At 32.0% G+C, this 24,527-nt stretch overlaps 1 protein-coding gene across 1 annotated transcript in view; it reads right to left on the bottom strand.

Annotated features, from left to right (window-relative positions):
- The window catches only part of LOC113549574 (probable G-protein coupled receptor Mth-like 1), a 35,347-nt gene extending 17,280 nt beyond the window's left edge, over positions 1 to 18,067 (bottom strand). Inside the window, 1 exon segment of the mRNA XM_026950940.1 lies at positions 16,707 to 18,067. Coding sequence (XP_026806741.1) covers positions 16,707 to 17,745 — 1,039 coding nt within the window. The 5' untranslated portion in view covers positions 17,746 to 18,067.
- Between the last annotated feature and the right edge of the window lie 6,460 nt (positions 18,068 to 24,527).

Genomic DNA, 24,527 nt, shown 5'->3' with positions numbered 1-24,527 from the left:
TTGTAGCGGCACAGTGTTTTATAATACTAAATGTCAATGATCACGCGTAAAATACAGGTTCAACTGTGATCGTGGTTTGAGGTCGAAAACCTCTGCATCAGCTGGTGGTTTTGCGAATTGTTTTTTTTTCAAAGTCACACATGCGAAATATTATTACATTTATCATATTCAAGTCATACAATTCGTACGCGCAAACATTTATAATACAATTTGCGCCAAAATATTATTTCCAATAGTTATTGATTTAATATAATTTAAATTGTACAGTATAGCTTTGATATGAACGAACGATTTACACGAAACAATATATATATATATTGCTTAAGTGTGTCTTAGTGACCTAATGTTACCATACAATAATAGGGTATCCAAAGATACATAAGATAATTAGTAATTACTAACTATCTACATTATAAATGCATTAAAAAATAATAATAATAACAAATCAAAAAAACAGTTTAAATTAAGTAATTTTTTAAATTTTATATAAAAATTAAAATTTTATTATTGAACATTTAAAGAAAAATTATGGTGGATATTTTTATTAAAACACGTTTTCAATTGATTTAATTATTTATAATAATGAAAAGAGATAAAACTGATTTATTGTAGACTACTAGTATAAGTCATACATTATATACTGCAGTAACACTCAGAATAGTAAAAAATTCAAAAATTATTTATAATAGTCTTATCTTTTATTTAGAATAACAATAGTATAATATAATAAATAGTAAATACAAAACAAAAGAAATACCTGAAAGAATTCAAAAAGTTGTCACTTCTTAGTTTTTATACATGGGTACATTATAATATTATATTTATTATTTATACTGCGGAGTGATTCACCGAGTATGTTCAATGTTCATTCTTTTATCCTTTAATAATGCATTTATTAGAATTCTGATTTTTGGAATTGTTAACAGCACTTAAACACCATATTATATGTTCAAGTACTTAGATTTTTTACATTATTTAAGAATAATCTGTAGTGATACAAAGTCCCTTAGATTTTCACTCCAAATTTTTATACTAAGATGTTTTTTTTTGAAAATGTTGACGTCTAAAATCTAAATGAAAATTTGGGCGGATAGTTTCTGGGTTGTTAAAATGGTTTATGCACCATTGATAAAATACATAAATTATAAACCGACAACGATTTATTATATTAATACAACATAAACTCTTTTCTGCCTATATGTATAACATCACAATCACCGAGATCTATGAGCAGGTAAAGTATAGAACATACCTATTGCATTATTTTTTAAATACATACATAACATTAGCATAGTGATCGGAATAAAAACAGTATAGACACGAAAAAATAAAATCAAAATCAAAAGTATCTGCCGTTTTACTCGAATATAACTACACCTATCACCGCAACAGAAGTGAATTCACATGTAAGTGCGAATTTAATTATTGTAAGATTTTCATTTTTTTCTTCTTTGCTACCGATCGCGGTGTACCGAATATAACTGAGGTATATCAAGGGTATAATATACGAGTAAGCATGTTTTTTTTAGCTACGGTTTCAACGGTGTCAGCGTTCGTCGGTAGTGGGTGGTCGCCGAAAACGAAGAGAAATATCGTCATACACACACCACGCACACAACACAATAACAACAATAATAATAATAATGTCATAGTCGCGGTAGTCGGCGTCAACCGCAACAGTCGCGTGGGCATCGGGAAAACAATAGCGTGCGGAGGCCCCACGGTACACAAATTACGCGGCCGACGACAAATTGCACTTCTTTCCGCCAGAATATTTCATTATTGTCGCCGTCGCGCGTCGTCGTGGTAATATATTATAATATAAATATATTTATTGTGATTATTTTATTGTTCGTCGACATAGTTTTTCGTGATGTATTATGTTTATAAATATTCAAAAGTGGTCCAGGAAAACGTTTCTCGACTTGGTAACCAGCGACTATGCGACTATTGCCAAAGGTGTAAATGGAGAAATGCATCATCAAATGGACCTTAGATTTCATTAGACAACTTTTAAATTAAAGGTCAATTGTGTATTTAAAAATTAAATAAATCCCTTCAATTAATCCTGCGGCTCTATTATTAAACATCAATAGTACAATATATTATTATGTATTTTACGACTATATATTACATAATAATCCGTTAAAAGTAAATGTTTATATTATACGAATTTATAACAGAATAATCGCTCTCAATACCAAACTAAAAACAAAATTTACAAACAAATATTACCCCTACCCCTTAATTCCTTAATAACTTAATTTGGTAGTTAGTTTATCAGAGAAAATTGCATATACGTAAATGAATGCATTTTTAATGCGCATTGCATATTTAAATCACGTGTTTGCGTATGACTATACAGGGCAAAAGTCTACAATTTTTTTCCACCGGGATCTCAACATTTTGATTGCTGTATACCACATCGAATCTATTTAGTCAACCGATGAGGAGAATGAGAACAAACGACGAAAATATTACTAAGTCGTTGCGTGTTCAGTATTACCATAACTTATATATAGGATAAAACGGTTTGAAACTTGATTTCTTCTCGCAGAACAAGTATACTTATATAGTTATAGGTATACGTACATATATACGGCCATATGGAAAAAAACCTTCGAAAAACTCTACATAAACAAAACGATTTCAGTTTGCCGATTACTGTACTAATTTATTAAAAATGTTTATGTCCTCCTTATGTCAGTTTTTTTGGTTTTCGAAGAAAGATTATAGAATATAGATCCTATCATCTATTATAGTATATTTATTATACATTTCTATTGCCCATGGTTTATATCTCGTTTCAATCAGAAACCAACAATGGTCTACCAGAAGGAGTATTGCGTAATTAATAATAATATTATGGAAACATATTACATTTGCGAGGGCGCAGCATTTTAACTATATATTATAGTCGCGTGGTCGCACCGTATACACGCAATGCGTACATAATATTATCGTATAAAAATTAAAAATTCTCGGGATATAATAATATATATATATATATTGCCATAGAGATGATTTTCTAAAAATATTACGCGGACATAATAATATATTAATATCATATAATATATAAAAGAGCAGTGATTTGCACTTTGCAGTGAGTTTTGGCAGGAAACAAAGTCCGGGCAGATTTTCAAGCTTCTCATAAATCGCCAAATCGTCATCCGAACGAATAATAAAATATTATTATAATATTAGCGCCGCAGTTCTTTTTGATACATCGCACATACGTATAAGCTATATTTATATATATACATTATAAGTTTATATGATCATTATATACGCATATTTACACCATGGCCAATAGTGATGATGCTGTTGTATGGTACTATGGTACATTATATATATAAAATACTCAGAGATGTCCGACTCTGTGCACCGTCTTGGTGACGACGGGAAGAACAAAATATGTTTAAAAATAACGGACGCTCTCGTTTGACCGCAGTGGCAGGATCATATACTGAACGTGCGGTCATCATGTACCATATAATAATAATATAAATTCACGCTTACGAGTGGACCGTATAATAATAATAATTAATTACGTGAACGTTCATCCAGTGAAATTTTGTTTTTCTTATAATCTAAAATATCATCACGACTTGATTTTCGTACAAATTTGTATAGATTAAACATAGAGTTTTACTCGAAAAATCAATATAGTCCGTACTACATAATATTCCCATCATCAATTTTATATTTTATTTTGTATACAACTATATAACTATATTATAGATTAAAGAGTGTTATAATACAAACTTCAAAATTAAATTTTGTTTTTATTTGCTCTCCTATATAGTAATTAAACAAAGCTGTGAAATCGATCTGAAATCTAAATAATAATATTTTTGTCACTCATTACTATTATAATCTAGTTGAAAATTTTGAAAACCTCTTCCTATTTATTACGTGGAAACGTCGTGTATTTGCGATACGCGCTGCAGCGATGTTATAATAGTATGCAGTGAGCGAACGGATAATGATCCGTCCCAAACCGCAAATAGAAATTCGGCAAGAAACACGACGGCGCGGCGGCTTCGTTTACTGCAACATAAACTCACGCGAGTTCTATACACGGAATCTGTCAATTTTTATATTTATAAGTAACCTACTATGTATAGCGGATCACACTAATCGCACCGATTTATAGCAAACGTATATTATTTAAGTGTATGGTTTTCGGTTTAATGAGATTTGATCGCGCTTTCGTGATAATAATGTAACATAGCTGTCGCCATTAAATCTAGGTGCATTTTTACATAGAGAATAACAGCATCGTGACATTATAATATTATTATTAACTTCTATCCCGGAGAAAAGAATTTCGGATAACTAAAATCTATTACCGTTGTGTGTGTGTGTGTGTGTGTGTGTGTGTGTGTGTGTGTGTGTGTGTGTGTGTGTGTGTGTGTGTGTGTGTGTATAAACGTGTGACGAATACGAAACTAAAGAGTTACCACACATTCAATAAGCATTAAGCGTGACTTGATACATTATTACATTTATGATATTATATTTATTTAACTGTGTGTGTTTGTATATCAGATAGTGAAACCAATTTAGTTTCATTCAAATAGTATTGCTTATCGAAGTGCTTAAACAGAATCTGTCATGAACGACAAATGCAGTATAATTATTATAGAATATATGCCACATTTTATTGTTCTTGAGTTTTTGCTTGTATTAAACATCTTATCAAACAATGGAGAATGATGATGAATTTATAAAAAAAAACTAAATTAGAGTTGTATACACGAACGTGAATGATATATGTATCGATGTCATTGTGTATGGCTCATAAGATATGTTTAAAACTGTAAACTGATCAAAGACAATTAATTTCTTGTAAGCATAGTCATTGTTTAAGAAACATAAAAATACAATAAACAAAACATTTTATAAAAAAATATTACATAATCGACATTTTAAAAATGCTAAAAATAACTAAAATGTATAGTATACTATTATTAATAAATACTTTTAAAAAAAAATCTGATAAATTTAATTACATGCCTATTTATCACTTAGATAATATTTTAAACTGTAGTCTTAAGTCAGTTAAATATTTTAATAGTTCATAGATTGTATCATAACAACAAAAATTTGTTTAAAAAAAAAATGTTAATGCTGTTGAAAACTATTTAAATACAAATTTCAATGAATACGTAAGTCAATGTAAATGTATCAGGCAGTAAAATATCTTAATAGATGTGATAGATTTATATACTAACAAAATTCTAAACAATTAAGTAAGTTACTAAATAGTAATAGATACACATTACCCATTATGACATTTTATCTCATGATTTATATAATATTTTATTCTTAAGTATTGAAGTAACTACTGTACACACTGACAGTTTTATAATATATAGGTCACAGCTTTGAATGACTCAATGACTCATTATATAAAAAAACCCATAGACGAATTTCTTATACTTAGTTGTAAATGGTAGTAGATTGATGATTTATATACACTATATTTTATCACATGGACGGATAATAACGTATTTAGAACAATTGAATTCTATGATTAATAACCAAAATAAATAATATTTGATTTACGATTTTTCTGTTTAATGATTTTTACTAATAATTAAAATTCCAAATACAAATCGTTTTCTGGGCAACCGAATAAATTAGGCATATTATGTAACTAGTAATTAGTAATTATTAATTACTTACTAACTATTATTTTACAATAGTCAAAAATTAAAATATTGTTTTTGTAACAAAAAAAAACTAAAAGGTACCTATGTACCTATACATATAATTATGTGAAAATATTTATTGCTAATTGTAATCTTTTAATTTTATATTTAGTAATTATTGAATTTATATTTTAAATTGTGAACTCATGGGCCCCCACACGAACATGTTCAGCGGGGCCCATTATCTTCTTGAACAATAAAAAAAATAATTAAATAAAAAATAAAATATTATTTATTGAAATTCCATAAAATACCACATGTAAAACTAATTGTGAAGGTGTTTTGACAATCGAATATCACTTGCCTACACGATTCAAAATTCTGACAATTATTTTTCTAAACCAAATAGACATTCAGTCCGGCTTATAGGCATCAAATAAAAAATAATATTAATTATTAACTATAAAATTAATGGCGATGACATAATAATTTTGGTGCTATTTTTACACGGGTATCTCATCGCTAAAATCCATCATAAAACAAAAAACAAATTATCATATTATTGTCTACAAGTATTCCATGATTAATATTGTACAGATAATATTATATTTTAAATTATTGTTATACCGGACTTGTCGTACGTGAGTATATTAAACTAAAATTTCATTAAATAAAAATTTGAATATACGATTAATAAAGTTTTGAGTTGGAGCGGTGGTCGTTGTGTTAAAAACAATTTACCTTGTAGCAAACACGCACCAACCTATAATACCTATCCGAGTTTTATCGCAATTTCTAGAAAACCGTTCGTTATCATTTGCGGAATACAGAGCATCGGATGATAACCGCGAAAATCGCATTTTCTACGTAAAATCATCGCATAGTACCTATTACAGGTAAATACACTTGTATTGCACTTCCGCAGATAAAACAAATAGGTGTTACAATACAGCATAACGGTTGATTATATAATTTAATAACACATAATATATAGGTAATAATGGTGTTATCTGAACATGTACTAAGTATAGATTTGATTAGCATAACAAATGGACCTTATATTATACATTAATGCATAGTAAGTAAAAGTACATTTATTATAATATACGAACCATCTAGATGTATTAATGTATTATGACAATAATTTTCTTTTATAAACAGCGAGTAATATAAGTACGTATAGCAATAATATTATCATATTCTATAAACACACCACACACAGTCACGCTCGCATGTATCATATTATATACGTCATATAGGAACCGGACGGATGGCAGCGGTGGGGCCTCCCGGAACGCGGCGGGTGAAAGTGCGCGTTCGGCCAGATTATTATTTATTAGACGTGTATGTGGCTGGGCATTATTATACACCTATGCGGCTATGTATAATGTGTACCTATTCTTATAATAATATACCTATATTGTATTATTGTGGTGCGATGTGAGGACGGTGGGTGGGGAAAGAAGAGAGGAGGCTATAAACACTGAGAGAGAGTCAGCCGTCGTGTCTGGTCGGCTATATAATAACATAATATATACACGTAGACAAATCGATTATAAAACCTTACGAAAACACGCGACTCATTGATAAAAATGAAGAAAAAAATATACAAGAAAATAATTGTATAAACACTGGTGAAAAAAATTACCGTCTATTGCGTAAGTTAAGCAGGTAAGTGTATATGAAAAAAATGGCTTTGAATCGATCAACACAGTGTTTACGCTAACCAAACCGCTGCAGACCACTGCAATGTAACGCAATGAATAACGTAACACGGCGTACCTACATGGCTAATAATATATACGCCTATATGGTAGGTATACTTTGCGGATTTCCGGATCTGTTTTCTCTGACGGACGATCGCATCGCACACTACCGTAAGACACGGACGTATCCGAACGCCGAATACGACTTATGAGGCCGTACCGTACGCATACGTCGATACACCATAATATTTTGCAATTCGTTAGCCCAAAAACTAGACTTTGACGTCACGACGACTTTTATGTACAATAATAATAAACGTGACATTTGTCACTTAATGCGTCGGGGCGTTTTTTATCCCAACATTTTCGCATTGAATTGTATAGTCTACAACACTCAAATACACTACATTATGTATAAGTAATAATATAATATTATATTATTATCTCGACTAATATTATACACCGTTGCAGTATGCTTACGCCGTACGCCCCACAAAGCCATGAGACATACTTGTATTATTACATGTTTCTATTGTTGTTTGTCAAAAGTTATCGAATTGTATATATATACACAATATACCTATGAGTATGAGATACGTTATACTTATTGTTTTGGTCGAGTTTTACATACCTTGCACACGGATAAGAACAAATAAATTGTACATTGTGACCGATTTTGGCTAATGTAATTTTAAAAATTCTAACGAAACAATAATTTCTGATAAATGATCATGGAGTTAAATAGTATTATACTCTTATACGTTTCTAAAAAGATCTGTAGTGTTAATATATCAAGATATAAAAATTTAAATGCTTTATAATACGCATTTTTATAAAGATTATTATTAAAATGTTTTCAACGCAACATTTTTTTCCTCCCAGATCCACGCGGAACATAGATAAAACGCATTTATATAAAATCGTTTTTTATGATTTTTAAGTAATCTTGGAGTATAATCATCCATTACAAGAATTATAGAAGATAATATTTTAGAAGATTTAACTTTAACGTATTCACGGTTTTATATTTTATTATTGTTTGACATAATAAATGAAATTTAACATTAAAAAAAAATGTATCTGCATTTAATTAAATGTGAAATTATTTTGAAACAATATACAAATCGATACATCATAACTTCAAAAATGTGTTCTCTATATTTTTTTTAGTGAGTCATTTTAGTTAAATTTGTGAAAATAAAATGCAAGAAATTATATGTTTAAAAAGTATATTTAAAGATTAATAAATATAACAACTACGGAAATTATGTAAAATATTAAATTATGCGTTATTTATATATCGAGACGAACATTGTATGGACAAGTTTTTAGTTAACACGTATTTTCTATTTATATATATTATACATATAGGTACTACATCGATAATATAAGCAACGAGTGGTAAGTAATGGAGTTAATTGCGCGTGAGAAATAGCAATAAAGTGAAATTTCTATCTACACTCTGATTGTTGTGCGATCGTTTATCATTGGAGATACGGTGTAAACAAATAGGTGACCAAATTTCTAAATTCCGGATACACGTTTGACGACATGCTTTAATACAATTTAATAATATTAGTCACCATAACGGTACAACACATACAACGATTATAAAATTATATAACATATATCACATTAAATTGGAGTCCACCGGGTATCAATAACAGGGATAACCAATAACGATTCGAAAAAACGTAGTGATTGACTTAAAAATGTCTTCGTTTTGATGCGTTTATCCTTAGTGTTCAGGTCCCGCGGTATATACATACTATTATAGATAACACAGCAGTGAGTCCACAATAAACATCCATTGAGCACACACCGCGCCAACTATAATCTATAGGTGTTATTTTGTTGAAGTGCGCGCAACGGAAGCCAGTTTTTCTTCCGTTTGATCTCGCCATTCTTGTATCGTATAAGGTAGCTATCAGCCTATCAGGTAGTTGAGTAGATCTTTTTTTTTTGCTCGTCGTCCTTCATTTACCGTACTGTATGTATACAAAATATTATATACGCCTAACCGTGTATATTCGTATTATATTATGTGGGTATATAAAATGGCTATAGGTACCTACGTCCTACATAATATATATATATATATATATATATATATTGTATACTATATTATAACATTTATAACCGATGGAAAATTAGCGAAACAAATTTGCAGCGTTGTAAGTGGTTGTACCTAAACGTGTAAAATAAGTATACAGCAATAGAAGTATGAAAATCTGGTAGTAGCCGACTCGAAATATTATTATTTATGGTCGCGGTCGGAGGGGCGATGATCGGAGTGCACGAGGTGTGAGGCGGCGTGGCGGTGCACACAACTCTACACCGCATTCTTCGCCGGAGCATAGGTACATTATTACAAGGCCGCCGCCGCCGCCGCCGTATAATTACCATATCACATCGACGACCGACAACGGCGACGACGACGTCGCGCACCGGCAGATAGGTCTTGTTCGGCGAATTTTCTCGTGTCCGATTCGCGTTTAATCGATTTTTCTGTTTTTTTGTTATTGTTTTGTTTCACGATCGTATTATAAACCGAATAGATAAATTATAAGCGCTTCTCCCATCTATATGATGTTATATAATTATTAATTGTATAATAAATATAAATGCGTAGGTACATCGAAATGTATTATACTGTAGGCAATATATACGTTGGTATATGCGACTTGGAAAAAATATTTTAAAAATTGACGAGACGAGCTCCGTGGATGGAAACACGAACCACGACGTCATGATGGAGTTTTTTCATAGACGTACGCGCGTCTCGTCCCGGCACTGTATCGTAGGTAATATAGGTAGGTATAAAATAAATCCGTATCGTTATTGTGGCGGAAGAATAAACCGTAGACTAGTCGTAGTATTATTATTATTGTACGTGTATTATATACCTATACACGAATAACACTGCCTACTAGAACACGATTGCCGCCGTGCAGAACGAATTTCGACTACCGTATCTCCCCTGAAGTACACATATAATATATAGACGACATATAAATAACGTCTATTCTATAAAATGGCCTACGGCAACCAAGTATATTATGACGACGCCGACAAGAACGACGGAAAAGAGACCTTGGGAAACGAATGATATTGAAAAGAAATACTTCGGACGCCACTGGGCCGAAGGTTTTTCGGAACGTCGCAGGAAACAGTGGCGTGCGCGCGTGCCGATGTGGTTCAGTATATTATACAATAAATGTACCTATAAGTATGTACAAGGCGACGAGGACAAATCGTGGGGCACGCAGCCGTAACGGAACCCGATAAAAAAGTCGTTTCGGATTATTATAATTGTTCCAAATCGATTATGTTTAAAAATTGTTTTTTCTGTCCAACCTGCAAACTCAAGCGTCATATTATAATAATATTCGGATCGATGGGTTTCCCTTTGCTGGGAATCTCGCTCTTCGATTTCTTTCGACTGTTTTACATTTTTGACACTATTCATCAATATAATATATAAATTCAATACAAATACTCTTAATGACAAACTATGCGAGATCCCGTGCTAAATTCTGATTGTAAAGCGGAGAGACTCCACTGGTGATGCTCTCACACGGTGTACATTTTGGAAGTATGCATAATATATAAAGATATATTTAATTGTAATTTAAATGTAAAAATACGAAATGCACTAAATACGCCCAGAAGGTTTTGTAAAATACTGCGCGGAAATAAAGTGAATTCCACCGCGAATTGCTTAACGCTCAAAATAATTCAACATAACTATTACATCGAAAACTCGGGCTCAGCTCTTTTGAGAGTTTGCCGACTACCATCGTTAACTCTTAAAACCTCTATTTACAGCCATAAATAGGTTCGCTTGTGTAGTTAACGATTCATTTATAAATTATATATAATATATAAGTTATATAATACACAGCTATAGTGTATTACACGGTTTCGCGAGTCTAACATTGTACGTTTACACCGTATACAGTATACACCTATGTACAAATTATAGTTTTATACACAGGAACATACGATAGCTGTCGTCGCTGTCGATAACACATTAATTTGTTGTTATTGTTACAACGTATTTTTATTGCAAGAATATGTGCTATAATCTTAAACGAATTATCTTAAACAGTTTTGTTAACTAGCTATTAAAGATTACAGAACCAAAGACGCTCTTGTAGTACACAATCTTACTCTATACGTATTATGCAATTTAAATTATACATGTTTAATAATAATATATTATGCATGTATTATACGGACTGCAAACTGCAGCAAGTTCATGGTAGTACAATATTATTATACATTTGATATCTTTGTAACAACGTTATTATTTATTACAGGCGTGCCATGATTGTTCTATATATATATAACGTATTATATTATCTTATATAGCGTATTAAACGGCATTGAAAAAAATGAACGAGAATATTACTTTTACTCCGCAGCATGTTTGACCAAAACACATAATAATATTACGATATATTAATTGGGTTTTGCTTTTTTCAAATCGAATTTCTCTGTAACTCGACCAACTGTGCTGATATTATGTCTTCGTATATTATATTATTATCCTCTTCCAATCTATTTCGACGTTTACAATATGTTAAAATACCAACACGGGCGCACCTAAACATGTATGGGTATAGGTAGTAGGTATATGCAACAATATTGCTGCGAGCGTTTTACTCGTGAATGAATGGAGTTGTGCATACTAGTATACTACATACAACATACATATACAAAATAAATATTAAAATATTTTATTTATGTCCGTTTAGCATTCACATTTTAGTGTTAACGCATAAAAATGATTAGTTAAATATTTGCCAACATTCAGTTTTCAATACATGACTATCGTATTTGTACCTATCAATTGTATATTTGTATATGCATAAAAAATATAAATATTATCACCAATACATGTAATATGTACATCTTTTACATGAAAAAGGTAAACTAATAATAAATTAGTATATTAAGAGTTGTGTAGGTACAATGGTCTAAAGGTCAACATTTAAATTAATGGTCATTAAAATGCTCGTTTAAGTTTGCTACTGTACAATAAACACATGGCCAAGCATAGCAATTAAAACGATCAATAGGATCAGAGGGTAATTCGATTATTTTTAATAAACGTTATTGATTCTGCGAATTGAATACGAGTAATTTGCTTATATTTATTTGCAACTTATAAATTGCGTTAACTATTGATTGGTATAATAATGTATTTTAATTGAGTTCCGATTTTAAATTTGATGAATAAAAAAAAAATTCATTGATCCGTCTTTTTCTACATACTGATTCGTTTTTTAGAAATACTTTTCTCATAAAACATCTATTGATAATATAGCGGATAGATAATCAATAACTAGTAAGTAGATAGTTTTTGTACATAATAATATATTATACGTGGTATTAACCAAATGGTTTTTTACATCCAAACTTTGAGTAAGTACTTTTTTCAATTTCTAAAGTAATGTAAATTACTTATTTGATGCTTAGAATGATATAATATATTTTATATATTATATATGTAGTCATAAGTTATAATATTGTAATCAGTGTATTTATCAAATCAATTTGACTCTTGTTAAGTTGTTTTATTCATTTACTTGAATAACTACTTCGACTACTTGACTATTTACTTTTAAACATATAGGTATCTATTCTTATTTTTAACCTTTTTAATTTTTTTTAATAAGTGATATTAAATAATTAAAAGATTTAAAAATACCCAATACTGAATAATAAGAATAATTTATTATTATACTAACATAAATAATAGTACATAATAATATATAAATATCGTTTAAATGTCCTTGAAATTAAAATTTAAAAATATCAAATTGACCCCAAATTGTATTTTTATAATGTTTAATGTTTACCCATCGTTACTGATAAAAAGATAAGTTATGGTAGATATACAATATTAATAATTTGTTATCATTTATAGTACATTATAACACTTAATCGAGCACACGACGTTTCCAAAAACGAAGATTGCAATATTATATAACAACATAGGTAATAACTAATAATATATTAGATTATATTGACGGGCGGCAACGACATTAGTAGTTAACTTGATTTTCTTGTCATCCACGATAAGAAAAACCGAATCTACGCGAATACATGTATTTCGAATAGCAAAAAAAAAATAAAAACTTATTTAAATTTTGACTGCTTCAAAAAGCCGAAAACCATTTTGAAATTTCAAAAATCGCAATACCAATGGTGAACGGATTCTGGTTGTAACACAAACACACCGGAATATATACATTTCAGGGAGCGTAGGCCCGTCAATGGTCTGTATACAAATTGTCGTCTCCGACAATTAATTTATTTATAATATGTGTATACTGTATGTCTTTATATACAGGGTGTGTCTCACCGTAAATCATAACGCCTAACGTGTTGTATATTATCACTTATACACTTATACTTGGCCACTTGGGATCAGTTCTATACAAAAATCCTTCCAAAATTTTAAAACTAAGGTACACGCGTAATATCAGGTACCCAATATTCGAATGTGTTTAATGAAAATAAAAAGTTATATTTTTAAACATTTACATATTAGTAATAATAAGCTTTGTAAATCTCATATTTTTGAGAAAAATAATATCATTTTTTTTATGTATATAGTGAAAAATGTCAACATTTCTATGAATTGTAATAATAATATTCAGATAACCGTTATAGTTTTTCGGAGTAAAATTATATCTTCAAAACATCTATTATGGAAAAATTTAAGTTTTCGATACATCGATCTATAGACGAACGTTAAACGCGAGGTGTATTCAAAATAGACAATAGACTATATAGTTACCCTGTATGTATAATAATACAAGTTACGGTATTGTCGGCCGCAGAACAACGCATTATAATATATGTATATATAGATGTGTCGGACGAAAAGCAGAGCCATTGGATCTTCTCCAATGTATGTAATATGTATGTATGTTGTATGTATGAGACTAATGAACTGTTTAATACTACAGAACGAGGGCCGATGGGGTATAATATGCAACGGGTTTAGTATTCACTCGGAACAACAGAAAATTAAAAATAATAACTTTTTTTTACACATACATGAACACATAGTGTCGTAGTCCACAGTTTTTTTTATAGATAGGTAAGCCTTCGAGATATAACGCGACTCGTCGAAATTTTCCGTTTCGTCTTCCGTAATCGAATAACTAAACTAACGGTGCTCTTAAATTTCATCCAAGGCTTTATATTTTCCCACTCGCTCTTGCTATATATCTATACGGCTATTCATATCATAATATCGTATTTTGCAAGGCTTCGCAGCGTGGATATAAGAAATACAAAAATGTTAAACTCTAGTTTCGTTAAACTTTATACAATACTCAACTAAATATGCAGAATATGCTTGTACATAAGACGTATATTTTAGGTGTGTGTGAACAGCGCGAAAGTGGAACTCGTTAAAACGTTAGCCAAAACTTAATGTCAAAATCATATACGTTCAAACTGCCGAATCTTATATACGAGTTGACTTGACTGATGAGACTTTCCCTGTCGCCAGCACCTAAGATTCCTAGACCCTCACCAAAGTTTAGAAGAGTCTTCTTTAGGTAATTTATGTTAAGTCAGGTCAGTGGTTAAGTTACGATACGATTTCGTAACCTAGCCCAACGCAAGTGACACGACACCTATAGCTTTTTCTACATTTTAAAAAGTATAAATAAAATCTATGAGTTATTTTTTCGAGTATAATAATATTATATACTTTAGCTGTACGCCTATAGGTATTATACCACGACTAGACACTCGTGTCATCTCTTTCAAAGTATGAGTAGGTTTTTTAGGGTTTTTTTCCCATGAACAATAGTTTATCCGAAATGTTTAATACCGTATAATATATATTATAACACATTATTATCGTCTATACATATAGTCAGTGTATATAGTCTAAATACATTTCCGTAACGAAATGATGAAATAACTGCAACGGCGAGTGCGATGACAACAAAAACGAACACTATATAGGCCACGCCGGTGTGACTGGACCCGATGCAAGCCACTATAACACGACTACCAAACGCGACGGCATGTACCTACCTGATCACATAATAATAATAATAATAATATATATGAGTACACACACATATGGACGACCGTCACACGCAAAAAGAGCGGTCTAGTCGTCACACGCGTACGTGTACACAATAGCGAACGCGCAACCATCGCACATAACACAATAACGGGAAACTATTTTTTTTCTCTTCTTTTCATATTTTTTCCCGCGCCACTCGCGGTTCCCCTAATTTTGTCGACTCCACGCACCCATACACTATATTAATAATAATAATAATAATAATAATAAATAAGAGAGGGTCTGGAACGCGGCGCACAACATCGCTATAATGTTATATTATAATAATATATGAATGCACAATGCAGTTGTAATATATTACACCCGATAATCGTCGTCGCTAAATCTCGAAAAATTAACGGAAAACGTAAGCAACGTTTAGTTTTCGTCGCTTTTCGAAGTGTTGTGATTCACGAACAATCGAAACAAAACGATCGGACGGACTGGATTACTAGAGAAATTAATAATAATGTGTAATTAACGGCCGTAGCCGATAACGAACGTACCTAAATACTTCGCGTTATAATTTATCTATGTGTTCAGTGGCGGCGGTTATTAAAGACAACACAGAGAGAACACACACGCCGGCCGACACGTCGCTAATAAATAATGTGGCCCGGTTGAGGCGGTGGGTATTTTTTTTTTTTTTTTGAGTCTTGGGTCATTGTTATCCGGAGCAGGTGGGATGATGGACACTTACGGGACGGGTAATGAGTAATAATATTACTAAACATCCATTGCGTATTGTAAGCACGTTCATTTATGCGTATTAATAATTTACTACTGCAGTGCTGCGTAGGTTACGACGCACAAACCAAAAGATATCAACACTATTATCTACGATCATAATATACACCGCTATAATGGATTTAATAGTAAACCACAAATTCACATATACCTAGCCACCTGGGGGGTACCTAACTACATAAACAGTGCGGAATAGATTCCGACGATGTTAACGATTTAAATACAAGTATACTGATTATTAGTGAAAATACGATCGGTCGACGAAGCAGTGTGTCATATTATGCGTATATTGTATCGTCGCGAACGTGCGCTAAATTACAAAAGGAAAAAAAAATCAAAATTTCGTTTCGGCCTTCCGGGAGAAAGTTTTATTACCTATAGGACCTATAGTATAGGTGGACGGGTAGGTATGATATTATTTTATTTACGATGGACATATGGCATGGGTATAGTGACGATCGATGACGAGCAACCGAACTTTTATGATCTTACCTGTGAAGACGCACAGCGGCCCGCGCAAAGAGTCGCCGGACAGTTGGACGAAGGCCAGGCACAGGTCGCCGACCAGCAGGCAGCCGACGTGGTTGACTTGACACTTCCAGTGGAGCACGTGGTAAGTGCTGGGCAGCATGCAGCTGGCCACCAGGGTGACGGCCAAGAAGAACACGGACAGCAACAGTCCCAGCGGGTACAGGGTGAAGCGGATGTCCTCGCGGTAGCTCTTGGTCACGTGATCGACGCCGTGCCGGGGCGCGCACGTGAACACGGTCCACGTGCGCGGTTCCTGCGTGTCTTCCAGCACGCGCTCCAGACAGTACTCGCGGGGCTGGAGCGTGCCGCCGTCGGCGGTGCGCAGCTGTCCGCCCGCGGGCCACACGCCGCTGACGGGCCAGTGCGACTCGTTGATGCGGCCCGACAAGATGTACGCGTCGTCGTCGCACCGCGGGAACCCGGACGTGATGTCTTCCGGCAGATCGGCCGTGTCGTGCCGGCCCGAGAACTCGCACCCGCCGTTGGTCTCGCTGTACACCGCCGACGGGCCGCAGCACTTTTTCGTCTTGTTCGGCTCGTCGGGCAGGCACACCAGCGCGCCGGCCCGGTCCAAGCAGTACAGGCCCGGGTCCACCATCAGGTTCTTGGGCCAGTGTTGCGCCAACAGCGTGCCGTTGAGGAACGACACGAACCGCGGCGCGTCGTGGGGTATGGCGGCGGGTAGGAACATGGCGGGCCGGCACGGCGGCCGTTCGTGAACCAGGTTCCAGTAGGCCGGCGGTGGCTCGTTGGGGTTCAAGAACTGGTTGCTGGTCACGTCGAAGATGACGGGCACGAAGTCCGGCGGTAACGTTGTCGGCAGCAGGGCGCAGGGCCCGTGCACGTCGGTCGGGTCGAGCATCTCGCCGCGACCGCAGCACCGGAACACGGTCACGTTGTCGGCGGACGACCCGACGACCGCGGACAGCAGCAACAGCGGTAGGAGCAACAGCGACGACGCCGTCGCCGCGAAGACGTCGCGCGAACTGCCGCGTGTCATATCTCGCACGCACCACGACGACGTAAAGTATAAAGAGCTATGAGGTCCGCGCGCACTCCCGAGTGCGTTCCGTCAGACGACGACGACCGACGGCGACCAAACGTACATAATATTATTATTGTTTTTAAGAAAAAAATGACGGACGCGATATGTTTTTTTTGTTTGCGTTGGCGATTGTTAAGACGAAACAAATTTCGCGGACGACGCGCGTCGGCTGTGCGAGTCGTACTCGTATATATTATATTATTATCAATAACGTTGCGCGGGTTTCGCGGACGCGAACAGAACACGACGAGAGACGGCACGAGCGTACGCGAACGGCGACCAGACGACACTGCCCGCCTCGTCCGCATACTACGACTACCGGTGCTTTCCACACGACGCTCTCACCTCCCCACCAACGCGAACGAGAGCCGCCCGCATTAGTCGGCGCGCGCGAGTCTCCGAAGCCGCCCCGGGTTCCTCGTCCCGTCTCGTCTGGCACCGCGAAATGTCATCGGCGCTGCCGCCGGAATCGCTGTTTGCTCGTCCGTCGCGCAGCTGCTGCCGTTGTGTAGTGGTATTACTTACTTACGTCTGTCTTTACCTGTTGCAGCGCTCCGAATGTGATAACAGTATAATAATGTTTACCGATAATACAACACGACTGTCGGTTACCGTACGACTTCTGTACACTAAAATTATACATTTTGTTTACGAAAGACAAAATAACAATATCCACTTATCTGTATATTATTATATACAGATCTACATCGTTTTTCTTCTGCGTCCGATAAAACACGTCGACTCCTTCTATGCTTGTACTGTCAATATACTTAAACAAATAAAAAATATAATAGAATTTTCGGGCGGAATGCGTCTGTGATAAATACGTAATTGTAGCATACACTAGCAGCTACCCACACTATTTTATTCCTATTCTTATTATTATATTTCGACGATAATAATCCTGTGCGTGTACATTTTTCTATTAATTTTACACGGAAATCTGGTCGATTAAATGAGCGGCAATCGATTGTCAAAAACACATTGCAAATGCACAAGTTAAGAATTTTTTTTCAATTAATCACTCTAAACATTGATTTTACGCGCAAATAACGTGACGCAAATACGCTTTTATTAAACTTTATGTTTTTTATCTTGGAACGGTTCTCAAGTCTTAAATCACAACCAGCCGTCTTGGCCATTGGGCACGAAAAATGAAAAATAAATTACGTGATAGAAAATAAATTATGGTTATAATTGAAGCATTTTACATATTTACTATTCGTAAATCATTTTTCAATTCGAGTATAATATTTTATATTTTCACATTTAATATCAATGAATACCAATAAACTCGCATAGAAACAATTAACTAAATTAACAATATATGATGATAAAAGTTCAATTTTAAAATATATTTATTATACCGACCACATGGTTTTTACTTGTTATCAATGTTATCATAACATAATCACCGAGCTTCCAAGCTACCACATGTCCACATTAAAAGTTCAAAGAAAATAATTTCAAGCGATCTTAAACATTACATACCTAATTATAAATACCATTTTAATTTTCATAATATATGTAATTATAATTAACTATTTTGAGTTTATAGTTTAAATGCTTATTAATTTATGCGTATCTATCGACATTTAATAAATATTCGAATTATTTTTTTTTTTTAAATAACTGTACAATAATCGTTAATTGAACATGTGATTATTAAATTATTAATTGAAACACGCTATATTGTTTATGCAAATTTCATATTCAGTAATTCATAATTTAATTATTAAGCCAATTTTATCATATTGTATTATTATAGGTTTTACTCAATACTCTACGTCTCTACTGCTATTAGATTAATCAGTAATCTCTATGTTAGTGTAGTTGAATAATAGTATGCCGATTTAATTGTATTTATTATCATTCACATTTTTTTATATTATTTTAACATTTTATCAGTTTTAAACATTAATTTATTTTATCCATACAATTTATGTATGATTTATAAAGATTTTTAAATTCATTAGATTTAAAAAGTAATTATGTACCTACTACCTACATTATACATAAGTCATAAATTAAATCAATAATCCTATAATATTTAAATATCTTTATATTAAAATAATTTGAATAATTTTTTGAGTTCATATTAATAATTTTGAATGAATTACATTACAAATACATTTTTAGTGGTATGACATATAGATACACAGTTTGTTTTGGTATTTCATAATAGGAAATATTATACTATATTTGTACTCGTGAATTGTATACTGAAATAATAATAGTATCAAAACGAATATTTTATACATCATTTTCCTAAATATAAAAATAAAAACAAAACTGAAAACAAAGTTGTATATTTATTTTAATCATGTCTTACAGTAACAATGTATATAACTTTAATATTTTTAAAACCTTGAAATGTAGTTATAGCAATTAAAATTGATCGTCATAGTGAAATTTGAAAAATATTACTAATATCGTATATGCATGATAGTCGATTACTCGATTATAATGGTCTCATCGACTGACCGCATTATAGCTACATTACAATATAACATTGTTATTTTATATACTAATAGACTATAGTATATATAATATTATATTATATTCAAATCTATGTCATAATTGTAATGTATCCAGCTTCCAGGTATTTTGCGTACCAAAATAATGGGCAAATATCAGATGATGAGGTCTAATCGAATTTTATTAGATATTTATATAAACAAAATCGGATATTTAAACAACAAGCGTGAAGAATATCGATAAAAAACTCATAATCATTTTACAAGACTGTCGTACGTGACGGCAATTAAAGTTTAAACATTAATAGAAATGTACGATAGAATGGTATGTATAGTATTATTATTATATTCAATGTAAACGGCTTGTATATACGCATAGCGCGTACTTGGACAGCTGGAAAAAATCGTGACACAAAAATTATACACCGATTGACATGTTCACGCATAAATACCTATAGGTATTATTACTCATATATATATATATATAGGTAAATACTATAAATATAGCTTATGTTTAATACTATTATACGATTGAATATTTAAGTAAATACAATTTAGTCGTACACTATGCGTAGTTGGCGTTTCTTTTTGTGCTGATGCACCATGCACTACACCTATAGGCCACAGCTCACTAATATTAGTGATTTTACATATTATATTTATTAGGTAAGACAAACTGCGTTACACAGTGGAATATTCATACTAGAGTTTATACTTCCGGAACGTTGGAAAATGATAGGTTACCTATGTATTTTATTTTATAATAAGACGTTGGTTGACAAATTTTTTGTCCGCAGACGTAGTTCACGTTTATTAATAACATAAATGTTATTTAAACGGTATATCACAATCATACTACAAACTCGGAATTTTAATATTAGAGACTTTATTAGTACCACGTACAATTTTTAAACATTAAAATAGCCCATTTAATGCATAATATTAATTATATGCTGAATTCAAAATTAGTTTCATTTTTTTTATCAGAGAGTCTACAAAATAATTTATTATCGATATTTATTAATTAGTAAAGTTAAAATGAACATAAATTGTTTAACCTAAAGCTGATTTGAAAGGCTTATTTACATTATATTATATTGGTTACTCCGTACATACCTTTTACGTATACATTTGTCATTTACAGAAGTCAGAAATTTAATTTAGAATAATACGCAATTTATATAAATAAATATGCTGAACACAACACTGAACACAAAGACTTAAGATTCTATTTGTCGTTTAATGTATTCGTGTAAATAATAAAAATATACTCAAAACTTAAGCACTTCAGTGTTTTCTAAATGGTCATTGTCTTCAGGATGCATTTGCAGTTCCTACCTACATATCTTTCTCTTTCGAAAATACTGACTCAACACAATGATGATTTTTACATGTAAAACAACGTTTATTGCCCTTGTTGAATGTATATGTTTCGAGTACATAAATTACAAGATGTTGGACACAGAAAATGATGAATAATGATTTACACAATACAAATGTGTTATTGTAATTTATTGTCAATATAAATATGGCATGTTATATTATGGTGTATATATATTATATAACTGTATAGAGCAGCGGTTCCCAAACTTTTACGACCACGACACCCTTGAGAAATAATTTGTGTTTGGCGAAATCCTCTTCTTTAAATAATTTTTAATAATATAAATAATCCAAAAATAATATAAAATAATTTTCTCAATAATCACATACATCTGGCGGAACTCTTGAGATTGTCCCACGGAACACTCTTTGGGAAACGCTGGTTAGAGGAATTGTTTAATTCCGTTAACTCGAATCTTAGTAAAATCTATTATTTAGTGTTACTTTGGCGGAACACGCTAATCGCTTTATTTATTTCAAAATCACTAATGAGTTAATAAATATCAAAATGCAATAACCGGCTATATCAAAGAATATTTCATATTTCTACATATTATTTAGTATATAGTTAAATTCAATGGATGAAACTCGTAGAACAGTTATCATCTGAGAAGTTCCTGTATGTAGCCATGTAGGTATAAAATAATACGATATATCAATAGTAGTATTATCAGTTAATACTCATTGACTATCGTCGTATCCTTAAATTATAGATATTAATAAACATTTTCGTAATCTCACGCGTGTATACAATTTATTTATTTATATTTTATTATATTTTAATATAATATTATTATATAGATAATAATATATACATTGGAGAAAACTTTTCGTTATGCATATCATGTACTATAATCTAGATCTGTGCTTTTTCATACTTAAATTTAATATATCATGCATAATCAATAAAATTGTCAAGACAATTGTTTTTAAGAACACTTTTATTATAACGAATAAGTTACTTAATTACAACTGTTACGAGTTATGGACCATCATGCATTAACCTGCAAAGTACTATATTAAATCACTACATTTTTCTTCTTATAGTCTATTATTGTATATTGATAACGTTATAATAATTAATGATATATATAATATATATTATATGTATAATGATGTACGAACATTTAGCTGACGGACATGGAGCAGAGAGAAAGACAGATAGTGATACAGTATATAGTGGCTGAAGATAATTTAGCCAAAAGGTCAATATGATCTTATACGAATATACGAGGAGTTTTACCACGGGTCTTTTCGTTAAACAGTTCTGTAGTTTTGAAATAAATATTGTATAATCTCTAATATTACAATTGATATCTGTTGGTTGTTTAATACTACTTTAAAACAATGCCTCTTTTCAGTCGATTCATGTACAACATTGAACATACCTACAAATAGTTCATGATTTCTACTAATATATATTATATTTATCACACACATATATTTTACAGATCTACCGCATATTAATAAATACATTATTATTTGTATTTTTATTAAATTTCATAAATAAATACCAATGTTTCAAAAATAAAAATGCTTAAAAATGTATTTAAATTATGAAAATATAGGGAATGGATTACTAGTTTGAACAATGCATATAATTTATATCCAACAGTCATAAACTCATAATATGTTCGAACAAATATATTAGATTGAAAATGTTTTATATACGGAAGATGTACGTTAACTATATACTAGCATACATAAATTTTATTATTTTGTTTTTCAATCTTATAAATTATATAGTTATTAAAAATAATAAAATAAAAGTACTTCAATAAATCATATATTTTTCTGTTCTTGGTACAGCATTAACAATTCAGGTTTTAAAAGCTTATACAAATATTCAATATTTATTATTTACAACGTCACATATAAATAAATATATCGGAGTTGGTTAGATATTGAGTTACACATATCAATGCATTTGAAAAACAAGATGATTTTATTACTGTGGTCTTAATTTGAGCTCAGAGTTTCAAAAAGATAACCTCTGGAATTCCTATAGGCTTCTTCTGGTTTTTATGTGGTTTCGACAGTAAACAAGGAGGTGATTGACTGTTAGACGTTCGCCACAGGTTAGCCACAATGTTAGTTATTCTTTTCATATAAGATAGTAATGAGACACATTTGAGTAACCTAAAAAATAATTTATTTGAAAAATAATACAAAATATACTTATTAAAATAAACATGGGAACTATATTACATAATACTTAAATTATGTGCGGTTGCATATAACAATTATAGTTCGTGTAATTTTTGATTGAATACTTAAATAAATTGTTTTTAATTTTAAATTTAATATTCTGAAATGCTGTAGTTATAGATGGTTTCTTAAACAATAATTCTATTTGCATTTATGCTTATATTGTATTATATTAATGTAGAGATTGTATGATTTCATATGATTCCACCCAGTTTTGTCTGTAGCCCACCCAGTTTTTTATGTTAGTGTTAATAATCAATATTAGTGGTGTAGGGGCAAAGCCCTCACGGGTCACTGATAACAATTTAGCCTACCTAGTAATAGAGGTCTAGTGATAGTAGCCCTAGAGCCTATGGACTTCAAATTATAATAATAATAAAAAATAATCAATATTTTCTTTTTTAATTTTCTTTATTGATTGTGTACAAACTAACATGCATATAGTCTTTATTTTCATTTTGCTATTTTTGTAATTTTTGTGTACATTTGTACAACGTAAAAACAAAAACAATCTGGAAAACGAATGCATAATAAATATAAGTCAATAAATATTATTTATAGCAAAATGAAATGATATTATTTTACTGTCACGAGTCTTTTTCATACTCAAAACATTTCTAACGCATAATAATATTTTGACAGCTTACATTCGAACATAATTATGACCTT

Source organism: Rhopalosiphum maidis, chromosome 4 (assembly GCF_003676215.2).
Source record: "Rhopalosiphum maidis isolate BTI-1 chromosome 4, ASM367621v3, whole genome shotgun sequence".
NCBI classification, from domain to species: domain Eukaryota; kingdom Metazoa; phylum Arthropoda; class Insecta; order Hemiptera; family Aphididae; genus Rhopalosiphum; species Rhopalosiphum maidis.
The sequence above is the reverse complement of the archived record's forward strand: the minus strand, read 5'-3'. Positions and strand labels throughout refer to the sequence as shown.